At 47.0% G+C, this 17,550-nt stretch overlaps 1 protein-coding gene across 1 annotated transcript in view; it reads left to right on the top strand.

Moving 5' to 3' along the window:
* The first annotated feature begins 13,004 nt into the window (after window positions 1-13,004).
* Window positions 13,005-17,550, top strand: part of LOC311247044 (retinaldehyde-binding protein 1-like) — a 10,335-nt gene continuing 5,789 nt past the window's right edge. The window contains exons 1-2 of the mRNA XM_084337337.1: window positions 13,005-13,031; window positions 17,211-17,339. Of these exons, the coding sequence (XP_084193463.1) occupies window positions 13,023-13,031; window positions 17,211-17,339 (138 nt within the window). The 5' untranslated portion in view covers window positions 13,005-13,022. The remainder of the gene's footprint in view (window positions 13,032-17,210; window positions 17,340-17,550) is intronic.

Here is a 17,550-nt window from a genome sequence, read left to right as displayed (position 1 = left end):
AGGCCTTTTCATGGTGACTAATGCACTGCCCACTGACATGCTATCGGTGCTTGGACTAGTTTGACTTGTATCTTTTTTAAATTCAATGTGCAACACAGTAGGATGCTTCTTTGTACATATCTTACAAGTCACACGTCTTTCACAGTCCTTACTCATGTGACCTTGAGTCACACAACCGAAACATAAACCATTTACTTTAAAGAACTCAACTTTGTCTTTGTGTATTTTCTTATCCAATGTCTTGCACAGGTCTGTGCTGTGGTTTTCTTTGCAAAAGAAACATGTTTTCTGTTGCACGGCTGCAGAGCTGCTTGTGCTTGACTGTGACTTTGGTTCTGAGGATTCGGTTACTGTGGCAAAACTGCTCTTAGTGTATGATGAAACTGGTATGTATTTCAAATTACTATTTCGGGGAGAAGGGATTGTCCTCTTGTCTTTCGGTTTTGTGTCTTGTATTTCTCCAAAGAGGGGATCAATGGCAATGTTTGCTTGCCTTTCAATGAAATTTACAAGTTGTGGGAACTTAGCTCTTCTGTGTGTACGCTCATAGTAACCATATGCTACTGTCCTCCACCTGTGCTTGAATGGCAGTTTTGACAAGACAGATTTCAAGTGTGTAGGATTGTTCATGTCTTGCAGAATTTCATTATTGCTCATAGCATTGCAGCATGTTCTCAAGAAGAGTGAGTATTTGTGTAAGGCTTTACCATCTTCCGATCGGATTGCATCCCAATTCAGAATTTGTTCCTGATAGGCAGCAGCAATGAAAACCTCATTTCCAAAATGTTTGCGTAGCAGCCGTTTTGCTTTCACATAGCCTTTTTGGGAATCCATGTGAAGGCAGCTTCTCACAATTGCCTTTGGTTCTCCATCTGTAAACTGTTCAAGAAAGAGCAGTCGATCTCTGTTGTTACTTGTCTTGCTTTCTATACAATGTTCAAATGTACTAATGAAAGAGACATAACTTAATGGATCACCTTTAAAAACAGGAATCTCTCTAGAAGGCAAGAGTGAGAACCTCTGTTCTTGAATTAACATTTCTGTGATTTCATTTTGTTTTCTCAAAATGTCCATCATGGCTCCGCCTGGTTGAACATTAACCTGAGCACCATCTTGCAAGCCAAAGTTTGGGTTAGGCTGTTGGGGTTGTTGGTGAGCAACAGGCATTCGTGACCTTGTAGGCTGCTGAGCCATTTGTTTCTGTGGCTGCCGTAATTGGCCACTAGGGGCATGTTGAGACCTTCGTCTCAGTGGTGGATGGGAAACTGCTCCTTCAAATTCATCATCATCATCATCATCATCATCATCATCATCATCATCATCATCATCATCATCATCATCATTCTCTTCAGCCTCATCATCCTCTTCATAGTCATCATCTTCCTCTTCATCATCCAATCCATGATTAACCTTCTGGCTGTCCACTGGTAAGGATCGCATTGAGTCAAAATAAAGTGGATTGATGTGGATTAAGGGGTTAACATCAAGCCTGGTGTCTACATGTTTAGTAACATCCATAACCTTTAACATGGCATCAGCAGCTGCAATTTCCACTTCCAATTCAAATGCTTCCTTTCTTGCTTTGAGCTGTGCCTCCTGAAATTCAAATGCTTGTCTTTGCTTGAGATAAGCAGAACGTGTGGCTAGATTGGCTCTTTCGGCCTCTACCTGTCTTAATGCTGCGGTGCTTGAAGTGGATTTCATGCCAATTGAATTATTGCCAAATGATTTCACACTATGTGCTGGTGTGACTGCTGGTGTGACTTCTGGTGGCTTTTGTGTCATAGCTGCAGGGGCATTATTTATCCATTCTATAACCTTATCACATATGATTTTGAACTTCGGCATGTACCACTGATCTTGTTCTTCTGCCGCTTCCTCTTCTGATAACAGCTGCTGTACTGTTTTGTGAAGTGATTTGAAGTCATTTGTTTTAGAATTAAATTCATTGTATTCTTGTTTAACCAATTCCACATTATTGTAATCAACCATAAGTGCTTGTAACACATTTCTTTTGCTTGTGAGTTGTCCAAGTTTAGCTTTTCTTCTATTACATTGCTTTGTATAATTAGCCTCAAGTGCCCGTTGCGTGGGTTTCACTTGTCTCTTTCCCTCAACCACAGGCAAGTTAACATTTGTATCAGAAGTGTGAACGGTGGTAACTTCAATCACAGCAGCTGCACCAGAACCTTCAGTCACAATCACAGCAGCTGCATCAGAATGGCCCAATTCCTCTTTATCTTGTCCAGACATCGTTAAGCAGCATCTATTTATCTATTTATCTATTTATAACGGTGCACAGGTTTGATTTGATGACGACATATATTCCTTCAAATCCACTTTAAATGCGCGTCTTTGGCGTTCATTTATCCACATGATATCGCACATTGCATTATCTTTAATAGAATCACACATCCATTAGATACTTTGATCCTCCAATTCCATTTTGAAATGCGCGTCTTTCGCGTTCATTTATTCAATCATATTGCACAGTCCATTGTTTTCAATAGCGTGACACATCCAGTAGATCCGTTTGATACCATTTTAAATGCGCGTCTTTCGCGTTCATTTATCCAATCATATTGCACAGTCCATTGTTTTCAATAGCGTGACACATCCATTAGATCCGTTTGATACCATTTTAAATGCGCATCTTTTGCGTTCATTTATCCAATTGTATTGCACATTCCATTGTTTTCAATAGCGTGACACATCCATTAGATCCGTTTGATACCATTTTAAATTCCATTCATTGTGTCCGTATCAGAGAGATTTTCAACTTGAATGTAGGCTCAATTTGCCTATCTAAGCCAGGATACGCCTTCAACGCGCTCACACCACATTGACTTGGGCTGTTTGTTACTCACTGTTTGATGTTTGTTGATAGTTGCATCCGATGGGTTCGAACCGGTTGAGTTTTATGGAAGGAGTTGCGTAAAGTTTCAAATAATAACGGGGAAAACAATGAAACAAAACAGGCTCCAGACTTGTACTAAAAGGGTTTCAAAACAAACAGGCGCAGCAAAAGGGTTTCAAATAAACTCAAAATAATTCTAAACAAAGTCTTTCTTTTCAGTCTTTCATTCATTCAATCTGCGCTGTGTGTGTGTGTAGCAAGCGAGCGGTTGAAAATCTGTTTCTCGTCTGGCGTGTCCCTACACACAGCTGGGCCATAATTAATAGGAGGACCATGGTGCCATTTTACGAGGCGACCAGTGGCGGCGCTATTTAGTCAAAACTATTAAATCAAATGAAATGGCTCCTACAGGTATTTTGCGCAATACCGTGTACTTTGCACAAGCCTCAAATACCGGAATGTAACTCGAGAACCGCTGAACGGATTTTGTCGGATTTTGTCACTATCGACAGGCAACAAATAACTCTTGAATTCTATATGTAAATTGTATTACAAAATATGCACACCCGAGCCACTAGAGGTCGCCAAAGTGCCGGTTGCAAAAAGTCAGAAAAACTTCCCATATGAGGGACGTTGCAGCTTAACTCATTCAGAGCCATGCCCCTTTGACCATATTAGGGCTAGCGTGCCAGTAAGGAAGTCAATGGGAGGTCGGGGACATTTGCGAACGCCTAAACTATATCTTAAATTATGGCTATGGGTCTAAAACACCCCTCGCTTATCAATGACTTGCTTGCAGTCAACATGTACGAAACGGATTGTTTTTTCATTGGTACATTTCCGTTTTATACCGTTTTGAATACGAGTATAGTTTTGGAGATTTTGGAGAATTCCAGAGAAATCCACGATAATAGCCCTTTACTGGAATACACAAAACACGTTGTAATTTTTCAGCTGATTTATGAATTGTTTTCAAATAAACGCTAGATTATCGATAGTATATGTGTACTTATGCACGCTAGAGAAGCGGGCTAAAAAATCAATTATCCATGCCGTGGATACGGCTTACGCACACACACGCTGCGATGGCAGAGAAAAAAACATCTGATTAACTCAAGACTGGTAACATAGAGTCCTTACCTCGGATCAGATGTTCTGCAAAAAGATTAATCCAATTCCTGATCGCCATTCCAAATATTGATCGCGTTTATTGATCCAACGTTATAGCACCAAAACACATAATCGAAAGCTGCTCCGAGCCTCCCCAGTGAATGTGGTAACAGATACTGCTTGCCCGAGATGGGAAAACCCCGGACCGGAGTTTTTCTCTGATGCACAGTCCCATCCAATCCAATCCAATGATGTGCAATACCATCCGGGAGACGATAGGCGGCGGTATTTGCCCTTTTCGAGCTCAGACCCATTCCCAATGATAACGCTGGATGGATGAAAAATTAATGGATATTGCTAATAAAAGAAATACAGATTAAAACGTAAGGTTATGTATATAACCAAGTTCTATGAATTATAGTGACGCTCAGCGTCAGTCTGCACGCACTTCACTTCGTGCACGAGCACTGAATAAAAAATTCCACAATGTACCTTTACATCCCAACATTCGTCTGGCCACACCCCTATCCGCTTACCTTCATAAGCAGGTGTGTGGTCACCTACTCGCCTCCTTCCCAAACTTACACCACAAGGTGAGATCAAGGGCCGCAGTGGCGTCCTGACGCTGAGCGTCACCATAATTCATAGAACTTGGTTATATACATAACCTTACGTTCTATTTCATTATGGCTCCGCTCAGCGTCAGTCTGCACAAGAGGAGCTGAGCGGGAGCCAGAAGCTCGACAAATGTACCCCGCTGAGGCCCCCCACAACCATCAGACCGGGGAGGACCGAGCCCCCCGACCCTCCCTAATGGAGGATACCCTCCCTATTGGAGGACGGGAGGGAGACGGATCCGACCGTGCGAAGAGGAACTCAAGCAACTCAACGCACAGGGTGAGCAGATCGTGGCTTGACCCCACGACTACGCACACGCACAACCCGCATGCCACCAGGGAACGAACGGAAGGAACAACCCTCGTTACTGCCCCCAAAATCACGGAGTCAAGAGCAAACTCAACCCCGTGGCAAGGCCGTAGCAGCGGAGCGCGAAGGAAGACCCAGACCCACTGAAGGGACTGGATCCCCTGGAAAAAGGGGGCCCGGAGAGGTCAATGATGCCAGGCATCAAGACCCCACCAGGCGGTCACTTAGTGACACCGCCCCCCACATCGCCAGCGTATTCGGACAGGGCCCCTCCAAGAGCGGGCCCTTTCCCCCCATTAGTACACCGCCTGGCACACTGACCCTGCAACACAGGCAGTCAGCATGGCCGTAAAGCATTCAAAAGGTTAACCAACGGAAGCAGGCAGCGCACCGGGGAAACCAGGCAGCAGGCTGTAGACCCGAGCCTGGAGCACTGCGGATGAAACAGGCGCCAAAGGGGTCAACTGAAAACAGCCCCCCGGCGCACCATGACAAAGCCTCCATCAAAAAAAACCCACCCAGAGGGGTCGAGGCAGAGAAGGCTGACACGATTGGCAGACGTCATGAACGTGCAGGGGCACACTCAACCGGGTAACCCGGGAGTTGACTCTGCTCCAACACACCAGGGAATCAACCACCCTCTTGGTACCACATACGGTGGTTGTTCCTATAACCCCTCAAGAAAATAGGGGTATCCCAGGCCTACGGTTTCAACTAAACATTACTTCGGACCGGGCCCGGCGGCTCGGGAAGCACACAGGGTTACCAGAGGAGGTCCAGAAGACCACCCCAACAGCCCCCTCTTCGCCATGCGTGAGAGAGGAGCGAAAGAAAGGAGAATCAGCCCCTTATGATAGTGCCAGGTACAACGTGTACCCAACAAAGGGTCTCCATAACGCCTAACCCTGTGACACCCGGACCGACCCGGCATTTTCCCCCCCAAAAAAAGCACAAGTCCCTCAGGGTACCAGAACAGCAGATTTGCGTCCCCGGCGGACAAGGGTTAACTGACCTGGACCAGCGCGACCAGAACCAGTCCTGTGCCCTAACCACGCCGACATGCCCACTCCAGAAGAGGGGGTAGGTATGCGTGGCGATCTAAAACATGAAAAGAGGGCGCCACCCAGACGGTCCCATTTGTACCGCGCTCAGTGGCCCACCCCAAGGGCGTGAGACCCCTCTACCTATGTTCTGATCTATTCCGTTAACATCCCCCAGATATGAACGAGAATTCATCGAGACAACCTAGTAAACTGGCGCTCGGAAGAGACAAAACTCCATCCCAGTTGCCCTATAAAAACGCTGTTTTAATAACGAGCAACCAAGGCGTACTTAGCCCCCTGCGTGATTCTTAACAGAAACACCCCGAGCCAGCACTATGTACGCGTCGAGACCCAAACACATCAATGGATAGTCTAGCAAAACACCAGACATTGTTCCTCCAAGTCACCTGGGAGAACGACACGGAGCCGTCGTGCTTCATGTTCTTTCCTCTTTTTATTTAAAAAAGAAAGAAACACAGACTGACATGAATCCCACGTGACGCAGCTGAGGGTAAAATTCTTTTACATTTTTACATCCCGCCACCCTCGCCACAGGGAGGAGACTGAAATCCCCAGAGAGACTTCCCACGCGAGCTGTATAGATTGAAAAGAATATATTGCAACATTGAGCTATGTAACACTTGGGTTAAAGCTCTCCGAGGAGGAGGCACCGAATCAATACACACTCAATAATCGAATTGAATCGAATACACACACAATAGAGCAGAACTCCTTGTTTGAAGTTCTACTCACCTTGACAATCTGAGGAGGAGGCTCTGAACTCTGAGGAGGCTCCCTCACTGGGAAGGAGAGTCCGAACTCACAGAAGACACTTCTCCCTGAGGAGGAGCTTCGTGAGGAGGAGCTCTGACAATCCCTGAAACAGATCCATAACATGGACCTGAACAACCCACGGAAATCTTACCAATAGAGACGCGCTCAGAGACGTACTCTATGGCGGGGGAATTTCCGCGGTGCACACGCCCAATCTTCCAGGGCGTGGGACCAGGAAACTCCCCCCCCCCCCTTACCCTGTAACGTGCCGAACAGCAACGTGACAGGAACCTTGAAGGACAGGTGGTTTTAACCCCTGACCAACAGAAAAGGGGAGGAAAGGATTACCAGTTCACCCCTTTACGACCCCTCACCCATGATACGATGTAATGACAAATAGAGCATGACACAGTCATAGCATGCTACATGAAGCATCTAACAGCCTCACATAGCTCATGCGCTAACCTGCTACCTGAGTTTTACTAAGGAAAAACACAGAACAGAGAGGGCCCCTTTAAGAGCCCCGGTCCAGACTTACACATGTGCTTCTGTGGGCCAAACCTAACCCAGTTGTAGATCACAACGACACACACAACCCTTCATCACAACAAAAAATGGCAAAAGTACACTCTTACTACAGAGGAACGCCGTTTTTCATAACGAGAGAAGACAGAAGTCCTCGATTATGTATTGGCCACAGGCCTTGCTAAGCACACATGATAAGTGACCAAACAACCTTTTCTTTAGGAAAAAATAGTTTCTCAAGCAGAAAGCACAACCCCAGCAATTAAGCTGAGGGTTACATCGTATCCCCACAAACACAGTGACACAATATATTGTAACCAAACATGTCTGAGAGGAGGGGGGGAAGCCCCAGGGAAACCGGGGGGTCACCCCTCCTATCTTACCCTTGATACGACCAAGGCGAACAGGCACCTCTGTTAATGTGTGAACATGCTGTTCATTGTCATCACAGGCTGAGAAAAAAGATTCATTCCTCAATCACATGTCACTAAGCATAGCTTTACAGGTTAATAACCCTCTTAGTTGTGAGTTCACCCACGGTACAACGTTACATGAACACACATGTTCTCATCACAACCAAACCAGTTCATTTTTACACATGTAAAAAACAACGCCGATTTACTACAGAGAGAAGCTATACCAGTGACAAGACAATTCACACACAACACGCGTCGTATCCTCAATGTATTGCAGCAACACATGTTTTGGAAACATCGTTATTACAAAACATTTAGAAGGGAAGAAAAGAAGAAGTGTTTAAAGTCCGGAGGACTCCTACCTTCACCCTGAGCGCAGGCCGAGAGAACAGCAACACTGGTTAACGGGACACCGAGTTGAACCCAGCATCTCCTGTGCCGGTGACAAGGGTATGTCCGCAACGCCACCCAGCCGCCGTTCTCCATGTTGACGAAGTCCTCGCTGGCACTGGCACCCGGGTGTAGGGTCGACTAACATCCTCTGTCAAAGATGACGTCGTAGTCAGAGTGTTTAAGGTATGTTATAGTCACAGAACGTTTCAGCAGTGTAGCATTAAGCTAACAGCCGTCCGACTGATAGCAACAAGCTAACGTTTACTAGCCTGGTGAACACAACGAGCTAGCGCCGCAGCTAACAGCTGACTGGCTAACAACAGTAAGCCACAAACTAGCACGCCAGCTAAGCAGCTATCACCTGAACTGTACACAACGACATAACAAGCCACACTTCAGACAGGCCGCTGTCCAAGTCCCTCCCCATCCTAAGAGGGAAAAGAAAAAGAAATGTCAAACACAGTTTTCAACAGTGATTTACCAGACATACAGCGGAGCCAGCACAATTCCCATCCGGGCTGCAGCCGACTTTGAGCATGGAACTCCCGATAAAGAAGATCCATGCCCACATTTCCTCGTTAGGGTGTACTTCCACATTTATGTGAAAGATGGGGCCTGCACGGGACAGAGAAGCATCCGCTCGTCCAGAGAATCCCGGGTTTTTCCCAGGTCTTGGTCGCGGCCCACTAGGTTGACCATCATGGGCGTCAGACCAAGATCCTCCGTCCGTTGCTTAAGAAGCCGAGCAGAGGACCCTAGTCCGGAGTCGTAAAATTGTCAGCTAACCCCCATAGCATAAACAGACAACCAGTGCTTGCAAGCAAAACAATACTCACCCCACCCGGAAGCAAACCGATTTCTCACAACAGCCGGTGCTTCCTACAGTCCAGCTGTATGACCGGAGGGCAACCCCATCCAGCCGCAGCAAGGAGGACTGCAGTCGGGGAGTACATCAGCGGCGCGAGCCCCTAATACGAAAAAGCCGGTGGAGGTCAGAATGATCATCATCTTCCAGACACTCCAGTGACGAAGACAATATCGCCGTATTTTCTCGAAAATAGTGAGAGAGAAAATAAAGATATGATGTCAAGGTATCTTCCCGTTCTTTTGTTTTCCAACTTTCTTCAGCTAACAACCTCGTCAAGCGTGGGATCTACCGAAGGCACTTCCTTGTGGTGAAAGTGAAGAAGGAGGCGAGTAGGTGACCACACACCTGCTTATGAAGGTAAGCGGATAGGGGTGTGGCCAGACGAATGTTGGGATGTAAAGGTACATTGTGGAATTCTTTAGTCAGTGCTCGTGCACGAAGTGAAGTGCGTGCAGACTGACGCTGAGCGGAGCCATGATGAAATAGAACCAGAGTTTTCTCGGGTTTTCTCTGGTCTTGGCACTCATCGCATGGCGAGTTAACCCGACTAATCTCGTGGTTGGCACTGAATGGGTTAAGAGGCTATGTGATGTAAATGTTTGGCAACTAACAGAAATGTCTTCTTAACTGGAGGAAACACAAAAATCGATTGAGACGAATGATTATAAAAAGCACTGTAAATAATCATTGTTTTGAATAAAGATATATGTTCTATTCAAGTCTGTTATGCTGTCATGCTAAAGTAATTAAGCTCAAATAGTAAATACTTGAGTGGAGCTAAAAGAAAAGATTACACATCCATTATCTTGCTTTGATTTGTCGATATTGTAATCCCTAATCTGGATACAAAACAAGAGGCCCCACGTTTTAGGTCCCATGAAACACTATCATCAGTGCACCGCTAAGAATTTGTGTACAGGAAAAGTGCATAGAGGAATGTATCAGATGAAGCTTGTGTGGAGTTCCAGCCTCCATCTACACTGGTGGTCACTTCTTATACAGTTTCCCAGGCATAGAGTTCAAGTCCTACCATTCATCACACATGTGCCAGGTTTAATGTGCTCTGGCAAATCTGAATGGATGAAAGGGGGCGTGACTTTACAGTCTATTATGAAAAGAGAGAGAAAATGTATCAGGCTGCAAATCCATTGCATTTTATACAATGTCATGGTGTTCCTGTGCAATGTTCTCTAAAGCCTGTGGATCAACCTGCCCAACCCTGAAACTACCAGAGATGAGAGTGAGGCTTGCACACACACACAATAGTTTCCACCTTAAACTCAAAGATTTAAGAGGGAAATTAAATTTAAAACAGCCGTGTGTTGTTTGCACTACTCTTAAAAGTGTGTGTATTTCTGTTTGTGGGGTGACTCTCTGGAATAGATTAGATGATGAAATTAAACTGAGAAAAAACGTCATACAGTTCAAAATGAAATACAAATAGAAATAAAGAACGATTCTAGAAAATCTCATTAATGGAGATGTTGAATTATTTTACTTGTCTTGTTTTCGTTTGTTACAGTTTTTGTTGTGATCTAGTCAGCATATACCTTTTGCTTTCTAAAGATACTCGATCGACAGTAGCATATTGATTGTAAAATAACTATTATTTATTAACAGTAATGATTATATATTAACTTGATCGATGGACAAGTGATTTTGTTTGCACATTTTATTGGAAGAAAATAAAAGTAAAAAAAAAGTAAAGGTTTATTGCAATAAGGGGTAGGACCTGATAAGCATATTGCTTTGTCCTATTCCTTTTCTGACAAGAGACTGTTTTGTTTATTATTTTATCTTACTTTATTATAATTTTTTCTTTTCACATCTTCTGTTATTTCTTAACCTGCAACGGCCCGGCCGAGGACCCTCTTGAGGACGATTTGCCCACCGGTGCGTCGCGCCACTTTGCCGACCTCTATCGGCTCGGGTGTGAATTTCTTTTAATACAATATATATATAATTAAAACCCTATTTGTTGCCAGTCGATTGCCGTTTCAGGCGACAAAATCCGCTCAGCAGTTCTCGAGTTACATGCCGATATGTGAGGCGTGCGCCAAAGTACACAGCATTTTTTTTATTATTACCACGCCCGACTCCCGGGGCTCTAGCTCCATCAATCATTTGGCGATCTCGAAAATTCCTCAGACACCGCTTGTGATGGATAGACTCAATTGCAGGGAGTGATGTACAGTTTTCACCCCCCTCTGCAGTGCTTTCCGGTCTGAGGCAGTGCAATTGCGGTTGGTGAGTATGCTTTCTATATGGCGCACCAGTAAACGTTCACCAGAATCTGAGGAGACTTCAGATTCTGGGCTTTCCTCAGTCTCCTCAGGAAGAGGCGCAAGAGAGGTCCTCAGAGATGTGGACTCCCAGGAATTTGAAGCTGGAGACACGCTCAACCGTTGTCTCATTGATGTTGACAGGGGCGTGCGTGCTGGCTCTAGTCTTCCTGAAGTCCACGATGAGCTCCTTGGTTTTCTTGGTGTTGAGGGCCAGGTTGTTGTTGTCGGCGCACCATGCCACCAGGTGCTGGACCTCCTCCCTATAGGCAGTTATTTTTTATGAGGCCCACCACCGTTGGTGCCATGTATAGGAGTGCAGTCGTGGGTGAAGAGGGAGTAGAGGAAGGGGCTCAGCACGCAGCCTTGCGGGATGCCGGTGTTCAGGGTGAGGGTGGATGAGGTGAGATTGTCTATCCTAACAAACTGAGGTCTGTTCGTTAGGAAGTCTAGTATCTAGTTGCTGACAGAGGGGTTGATGTCAGGCCGGCCCTGCAATTTGACCATGGTTTTTCATATAACCCATTGTTACACAAAATAATTCTACACATCCTCTCTCCTACCCCTTCCCCTCTGTTGTTTACATTATGTAGATTAGCCACTCGTAGTAATACAGTGTGCCAGTTTAATCCCTTCTATGAAACCCTCCTCCCCTCACACGGCTCTCTCCTCCTCTTCCTCTCATCCACATGCCCTCTCCTCCTCCACCAACTCTCTTTCTCTGACTCTCCCCATCTCTGCCAGTCCAGCTCCCAGTGCCTGCCAAGGTAAGCTCAGCTCTCTGATCTGCATCTCCAGCTCTCTGTAGCTTGTTTGGGAGATAATTAGCATATAATACGTATTACATTTAAATTATTATATATAAAAATTTAAATGTTTTATTCTAAACGTTAATTGCTGCAATTAGTTGTGACACATTTAATATTTACCACCTCTACCTTTCATTGGATCATAATGCTAGACAGGAGTCTCATATTGCAGCAATGGCAGAAGGTGTGATACTCTGGTGTCACCAAATCCAGTAACCACGTATTGTCATTTTATTATTATTTTAAATACAGCTGTATTATCTTTTTTTACTGTAAGATGTGCACATTCAGGACAATACAATATCAAGGGCATGGGGTGATTTCTGAGGAACAAGTTAAGAGTACTCACATTACAAGTGGTAATGGTAGCTTAATGAATATTTTATTTGTGTATGTATTACAGAGATGGTTGTTTTTACTGAGACTAATCCAAGAACCAGAGGATGGTTGAATTGATGACTGATTGATTAAACATGTCACTGCATTATTAACCACTAGGATTCTGATAATTTTGCTATAGGCTACTAGTGATGAAAGAAATGATCAAATGAACTAAAATGCAACTGTGTTCATTCAGAGGGTCAGTGATGTGTGATGTACAGGTTCATTAGAGATCACGTTATTAGTGTTGCTGATCAGCACATGTGCCTGTACTGAATAATGATGTGTAGTATGTTCCACATGTTCCATAACAGCAGGCTTCTAGAGGATGTGTGCTCTGCTGAAACCACTCTGGTTTGTTCAAGTTGTAAAGTCACAGCATAGAGAAAGTTCACATTCTTTCCACCAGACTACTTCTAATGCAGTAAGGTCTGTTGAACAGACAAGATACAACAAGGTTACCCCCCACTGCCCTTTCCCTAACAAACTTTGCTTTTGTTTCCATGGCAATTAATTAAGCTATCGTGATTGCAGATCTGAAGGCGTTCCGACCATCCTGTTACAAATAGCTTTGATGTTTTCATGCCAACTCCTCTCTGTTCACAGTGTCAGAGAAACTGCGGTGAGACCTGCTACCATGGCTGCTGTAAGTTTACTTTGCAACCGTTTAAGGGAGCACTTGCTTGAGTGCCAGTATGTCTACTGTGTCTGTGTGGCAACTCATCAGTGTCTAGCTCCAAGAAGCTCCAGATCTCAGGGGCGTTTGAATGTCACAGTGTGATGATGATTAATGCTGTTATGGTGGTGGTGGTGGGCAGTAGATGTTGCTCTAGGATGGACGCTGTTTTTAAGAAGTGGCTTTAGGCTTTCTGTAATCATGTGAAACAGATTAACTGGCCACTCACTGGTCTGGTCGTTTGGGGTGAGTCCTGAGATGGGTTGCATGCAAGGGATTAGTGTGTGTGTGTGTGTGTGTGTGTGTGTGTGTGTGTGTGTGTGTGTGTGTGTGTGTGTGTGTGTGTGTGTGTGTGTGTGTGTGTGTGTGTGTGTGTGTGTAGGTGTGTGTGTAGGTGTGTGTGTGTGTGTGTGTGTGTGTGTGTGTGTGTGTGTGTGTGTGTGTGTGTGTGTGTGTGTGTGTGTGTATTAACGACAGGTTATGTATATAACCTAGTTATATGAGTACTGGCTAAGCGTCCCGCTCTTAAGCCATATCGAGATATACCTCATCTCTTGTACCTAGTGTACTCCATCAACGAATAAACCAAATACACCCAGCACCTGCCAGGCCCCGCCCCTACTGCCGTACTATATAGTACTGGGCGTGGCCACCACTCACTCTTCCTCGGAAAAAATCATTTCCAAAGAAAAGTTTCCCCAAGGGAACTCAGGGCACGCTAAGAGCGGGACGCTTAGCCAGTACTCATATAACTAGGTTATATACATAACCGGTCGTTATATATTCGTACTGGCATCGCGTCCCGCTCTTAAGCCATACCGAGATATGGGGTAGAGCGGAAGCGAGGCCCGACAAATGCACCCCCTGAGGACCCGTAAGCCCACATCAGGGGGGAGGAGAGTCCCATCACCCCATCCTTCCTAATGAAGAGGGGGCGCAGTCAACTCCACCCGAGTGCGAGCAAGAGGGAACTAGAACCTCTTGAACACACAGCACAGGCGGAACCACGTGTGACACAACACATTGTGGCCCACACCCACACACCCCTGCTACCCCACCAAGGACGGGAAGCAGGAGAGGCCACAGACCTCAGAACCGCCTGGGAGACAGAACCCCCGGTCTTGGAAAATACGCCACTTACCCGCGTAACCCGCGATAGTGGAAGGAGCATGCGCGTTCCGGATGGTACCAACCACAGAAGGATCCATCCTCTCCAGACTCACCCTCTCACCAGCCAACCCACCAGCAGCTGGCCCAGCACAGGGAACTAACACAGAGACCCGTGCGCTTGAGAGAGGGCCCGCGATGACCAAGGAACAGGCCATGATGGGATACCAAGAGCTGGATCAGGACCGGGAACCACACAGCTGCGCCCCGGTCCGGCGCAATCAGGATCAAGGACCTGCGCTCCTCAACGTACCCGTCCCAACAACTGACCTAACAGATGTATGGGGGAAAGAATCCCAGGCGGCACGGCATTGGTCCCAGACCTGCCTGACTATGTCCTGCCGGGGATGTGGAGAGCCCTCAGGCCGCGCAGATGGAGAACGCCCATAGCCAGCCGCCCGCCGCCCGGTGCAGACGGGGGGAGCGTACTCCTCCCTGTCTGTCGATATACGACACTGACGTCGTATTGTCCGTCCTGACTTGCCTCTCACCGGGTCTATTTCCATACTGGAAAAGAACCACCTCCGTAACCTCCTCCTGGGGTGAAGAGGAGGCCAAGAGGGACCACGGAATGAGCAGATGCCTTCATACCGAGCAGGCGTATCACGGACAGCGCCGTAACCATCCTAGGACGGAACCTCCAGAGCGTGTCGCAACACGCTCTGAGAGGGATGCCCATAGCGCTCCACCCGTTGACTGGGAAGAGGAGTACTCTACTTCCAGTCTACAGCAACCCCAGGCTGGTAGGAACCCTGCCTGGCATGAGACCTGACGATCCACCTTGACCGCCAAGGACCAGAACGTTGGCAGGGCAGAATACACTTCGTAAGCCCTGACGACGCAGAGGCCCCAGTGAAGATGCGGGGAGCCAGAGCAAAGCCAAACGGCAGCCCCTGGTACTCCTACGCTAACCCTGTAAGGAAGCGTAGATAAGCCCTAGGACGGAAGATCGGGGATGCGAACACGCATCCTACAGGTCTATGGAGGAGAACCAGACCCCCACCTGACAGTGTTCAACAGGTAGGCTACAAGCTCAAACACCCTACAACCACCACTATTGTCGCGTCCACAAGCTCCCCCGGCAAAACACCTGCAAGGACAAAGGCACACAAAGAGGAGAGAACCACCCCAAATCGGGCACTCATGCCGGCCAACAAGCGACATGTGTCTATGCCTTCTACATCGGATGTTGTTAGCACAACAATAGCTACCAGGCTAAGCTGCGTTAGCTTCTAACGGTGTACACAATATGTACAACGACACAATGATTTACATTATTACATATGGTAACGTGGTTGTGGCTTTTACAAATAGTGGTTAGCTTTAGAGATGGATGGCTATGATCAGGGAGCAATAGTGCTGTTAGGTGAAACAGATAGAGCTTTATTCATCACTCGGCTAGTAGTAGCAAGGCTCTCTGGCTGCCGCTAGCTGGTGTGTGACTCTCAGGCGTAAGCGGGGTAAGGGGGGCGGGCCAGCGTAGGGTCACGTGGGCTTAGTGGCCAATCAGGCCAACCCCGGAAATCAAATCCGTTGCGGAAGTGGTACACGCCGGCAGGACGGCGACGGCTTGTATATTCCAAGCCGAGCCCATCCAACATGGCCGATCCCTCGGCCGCCAAGGGTGTCGGCCTTGTGGACACCTGTCGATTCAATGCCCAGGATACCTCTGGCGGGGGAAAACATGGCCACCTGTCGAGGGCCTCGTCATCGCCGCTGACGAGGCCGTGCTCTCTCTTCTTCTGGCTGCGCGGTGTGAGGCGGTGTGGGGCCTAGGACAAATACCGCCCGTGCTCCAGCGGAAGACCAAAATCCTCTGCGGAGAGGGGAGCCCTGAGCGGTTATAGCTTGCGGCTAGGTCAAAGCTAATAACGTCAACAACCTCGCGCGATGTGTCGACGTCGGCTGGCCCTCAAGGCCCCGCCACCAGACACCATTTTTTGATAGAAAAAACAGCAATTCGAACACAGTTACTAATCGCTGCCAATTCCATACCGTGGCGGTACCGGCTTTAGCAGCCCACCAGCCACTCGCCGGGCTGGCCCACCTCATGGCGTCGGCCGGGCGGGGCACTGTTTCAACATGTCAAAAGCAAAGGACTGATGCTAACACGGAGCACCAGTGGTGGTTGCAACCAGCAACCTCCACTGTGGTGTGCACCATGAAGGGGTTAATGAATAAATGAACTAACACCACGAACATACTGTAGAATGGGCAAGCCCATGCACACAACGTTAAGGGGAGGCGGACCAGAGAGAACCAGTCCCGCATTCATTCATAATATTCACAACAGCACACCAGCCCTAGACCTCAGCCCATTTACCCATGAAGGTAAACAAAGCCCCCCCCGCACTACTCCCCCAGTAGACACCGATTGACCGTCAGCATGAAAGGTTGAGAGGAGGGAATACCATCCCGCCCCTGGCGCCGACACACAACTCGGTTGTGTAACAAAACAAACCAGCATTACTAACACTAGCATCAATGCCTGATGACACAGGGCCTACCTGTGTGCGAGCCGGCTCGATAGCCAACCTTGCACGCTGTCCCTCGATCTGCTGCCACAAGACGAGGGAACATCAGAATAAACCCGACGTGTCGTTGGAACATACCCAGAAGATTCCAGGGGTAAGCAAATCTCCGTAAGCACTCAATATTATCTAAACTTTTCATAACAACTAGTTGCATAGGGTGTCATGCATCCGCTATGATGGAAACGAAAATAGAGGAAGAGTGAGTGGTGGCCACGCCCAGTACTATAGAGTACGGCAGTAGGGGCGGGGCCTGGCAGGTGCTGGGTGTATTTGGTTTATTCGTTGATGGAGTACACTAGGTACATGAGATGAGGTATATCTCGGTATGGCTTAAGAGCGGGACGCGATGCCAGTACGAATATATAACTATTATTTGTATGTATTTAAAGAGCCATACCTCCACAATAACCAGGTGTTAAGTATCCACGTAGCTTCTGTCTTTTCGCAGACTGGAACGTTCCGTATGGTGTCAGAGGAGGAGCAGGCTATGAGGTCCAAGCTGGAGCACCTGACGGTGAAGGACCACGGGCCGGTGTTTGGACCCTGCACCAAACTGCCTGGCCACACCGTACAAAAGGTGACACGCCATTCAATAAAAGAAATCAACTAACTAGTACCGAGTTGATCGGTTGAGCAGGTCAGTTATGATTAGACAATTCAAGTAATGGAAATCAGTATGTCTGTCCTCAACTAAAAACATTCATAGTCAACTAATAGGCAAATCATAGGACGTTGTTGACTAATCAATTAGCTGATTAAAACAACAGATTTTTAAAATTGTGTTTTCC

Source organism: Notolepis coatsorum (genome assembly GCF_963971535.1).
Source record: "Notolepis coatsorum genome assembly, chromosome: 20".
Classification (NCBI taxonomy): domain Eukaryota; kingdom Metazoa; phylum Chordata; class Actinopteri; order Aulopiformes; family Paralepididae; genus Notolepis; species Notolepis coatsorum.
This window is presented reverse-complemented; position numbering and strand designations above follow the sequence as displayed.